Source organism: Carassius auratus, chromosome 16 (assembly GCF_003368295.1).
Source record: "Carassius auratus strain Wakin chromosome 16, ASM336829v1, whole genome shotgun sequence".
NCBI lineage: Eukaryota > Metazoa > Chordata > Actinopteri > Cypriniformes > Cyprinidae > Carassius > Carassius auratus.
The window spans coordinates 2,913,350-2,915,849 of NC_039258.1; the positions used below are offsets into that span (position 1 = coordinate 2,913,350).

Consider the following 2,500-nt stretch of genomic DNA (forward strand, 5'->3'; position numbering starts at 1 on the left):
AACACGTCTTGAGATCTCAGTGTTCTGCACTTGGCTTCATTCAGTTGCACAGTGTTAAGTTCAATTCAGTTTTGAAGATGATCTTGTCACAGAAGCTGGTGGTGTTTAATAAATGCTCAACTGGGTTCAAGATGTTTCAAGTCTATTCTGGGTGTAATTGAGAAATATTGCAGTTGCACTTGAAATAAAACAAGGTGAAGTTTTCTGCGCCTCAGACAGCCAAACGCAATTTCCTCCTCCTTATTGAATGATTATCAAATTCATTTTTTTTATTTATTATTATTTTTGTGTATTAGAAATGTTTATAATTGCATATTTTATTTTTGATGCTTGCAATACAAATTTGTGATGGGCAAAGTCTTTTACGCTGTAATAATTTAAACAAAAAACAATCGTAAAATTGTGAAATTATTATTACATTTTAAATTGATTGTTTTCTCGGTCAATATATTGTAAAATATATTTTTTTCCTGCGATGCACTGCTGTATTTTCAGCATCACTCCTCCAGTCTTCAGTGTCACATGATCTTCAGAAATCATTATCATATACTGATTTGCATCTCTTAAAACATTCCTGATTATAATTGATGTTCAGGGTTCTTTGTTGAATACAAAGTATAAAAGCACACCACTTATTTGAAAACCGAATTCTTTTGTAACATTATAAACGTCACTTTTAATCAATTTAATGCATTCTCTCTGAATAAAAATAGTAATTTCTTTCACAAAGCATCAGTGAATCATAATACAGATGAATAATGTGTATCAGCTGATGCACTGAACTCATGTATCTGACTGTTTTTGATGGATTGCATGGGAGGAAAATGCAACAGATGTGTAGAATATAGGCTCTGTACATGCATGAGAGTTGAGGAAGTGTGTGCATGTGAGGAAACAGCCTCAGAGATGTGAATCCTACTCGTTAACAATTTACTCTTCTGGTTTGTTTTTTGCAGATATTTAAGCAAAAGGTGGTAGAGCTGGGTGAGAAGTTGTTACCTGCCTTCAACACACCCACAGGCATTCCCAGAGGAGTCATTAACCTGGGCAGGTGAGCTTCGACCGGCCCATTCACATCTCAAATAGCAGGTTTTCTGAGAGAAAGAGACGTTTTCTGGCACTCCTGCTTCCCACCTGGCTTCCATTCGCCCACCAGCTCGCTCTGACAGCTGCAGCATGCACATTTAATTAACTGATTCTCACGCTAATTGCATTTAGATGAGTAACAGGTCCCACAGATGGGCTGGGAGAAAGAGCGCTCCGGTGCGGCGCTCAGGTTAGTCGTGATGACACAGACCCAACACACGTCACTAGATATGTTTCCATTCAAAGATGCACATTTAACTTGTGTGCAAAACTGGAATTTTGCATAAAACGTTTCCATCCAACAAGTCAAAGAGAACAAAATCGTCACTTCCTGATAAACTGGCACTAAGTATCTCTTTTCATGTAATAAATGACTTGCGCCTTGGAGAGAGCAGACGTAGCACAATAAATTGCTTTTAGAGGTGGATGCCTTCTGTTTGGGAACACAGTCATAAAGACAGTGATTCTATAGAAATACTTTGACAGACTTTCCTCGTCCATTTGCTCAGTCAAGTTATCCCGTCTCATAGCGCAGTCACATGACTTTTTCAATGTGCATAGTGGAGTTTTTTTTTTTTTTTTTTGGTAAATGTGTTTCCATTGTAGTTTATGTGTAGTTTATATGTTTTCTTATCGGATAAAAACGTTTATCCTACTCAGTTTTGCATGTACATTTTTTATGTGTATTTTCTGAATTTATGCGCATCATGATGTTTTAATCCAGCGTTTTTTTTTTGTTTTTTTGTTTTGTTTTTTGCGATCATCCAGAATGTGCATTAAAAAAGATGGCGGAAACATTCTTACATTGCCAGCATGGTTTTATTATGACGTTTACCCTGCTGGTCAGTGTCTTGCTTTTGAAAGAAAGCATGCTCTTCTGCTAACCAAGACTGCATTTATTTGATTAAAAATACAATAAAAACTGAAAAAATTTGAAATATTATTATAATTTAAAATAAGTGTTTTCTATGTGAATATCTGTTAAAGTGTAATTTATTTCTGTGATGCACAGCTGTATTTTCAGCATCATTCCTCCACACTTCAGTGTCATATGATCTTCAGAAATCAGAATTATATGCTGATTTACTGCTCAAGAAACATTTCTGATTATTATTAATGTGGAAAACTTACAGTACATATATTATTATTGGTTACATTCCAATTCAGCATCACATGCATATTTCAAGGCAAACAAAAGTAAATGTGCAATAATTGTCTCCAAAAGTGACTTTATATTGTTTTTTTTTTAAATAGAAGCATCCGCTCGGCTTCAGTTTTCTTAGCACCAACAAAGACTAGTGAACTCTTTCTGTCTTTTGTTTAACAAACTCTTATTGTCTTGTGCCGGTTTGGTTTGTTTTTTCCTCTTTCCTCTTCCTCCCGAGTCGTCAGTGCGATTGATCGTTGCTTCAGA

At 35.6% G+C, this 2,500-nt stretch overlaps 1 protein-coding gene across 1 annotated transcript in view; it reads left to right on the forward strand.

Moving 5' to 3' along the window:
• The window catches only part of LOC113115753 (mannosyl-oligosaccharide 1,2-alpha-mannosidase IA-like), a 161,500-nt gene that overhangs the window by 141,903 nt on the left and 17,097 nt on the right, over positions 1–2,500 (forward strand). The window contains exon 5 of the mRNA XM_026283334.1: positions 957–1,051. Coding sequence (XP_026139119.1) covers positions 957–1,051 — 95 coding nt within the window. The remainder of the gene's footprint in view (positions 1–956; positions 1,052–2,500) is intronic.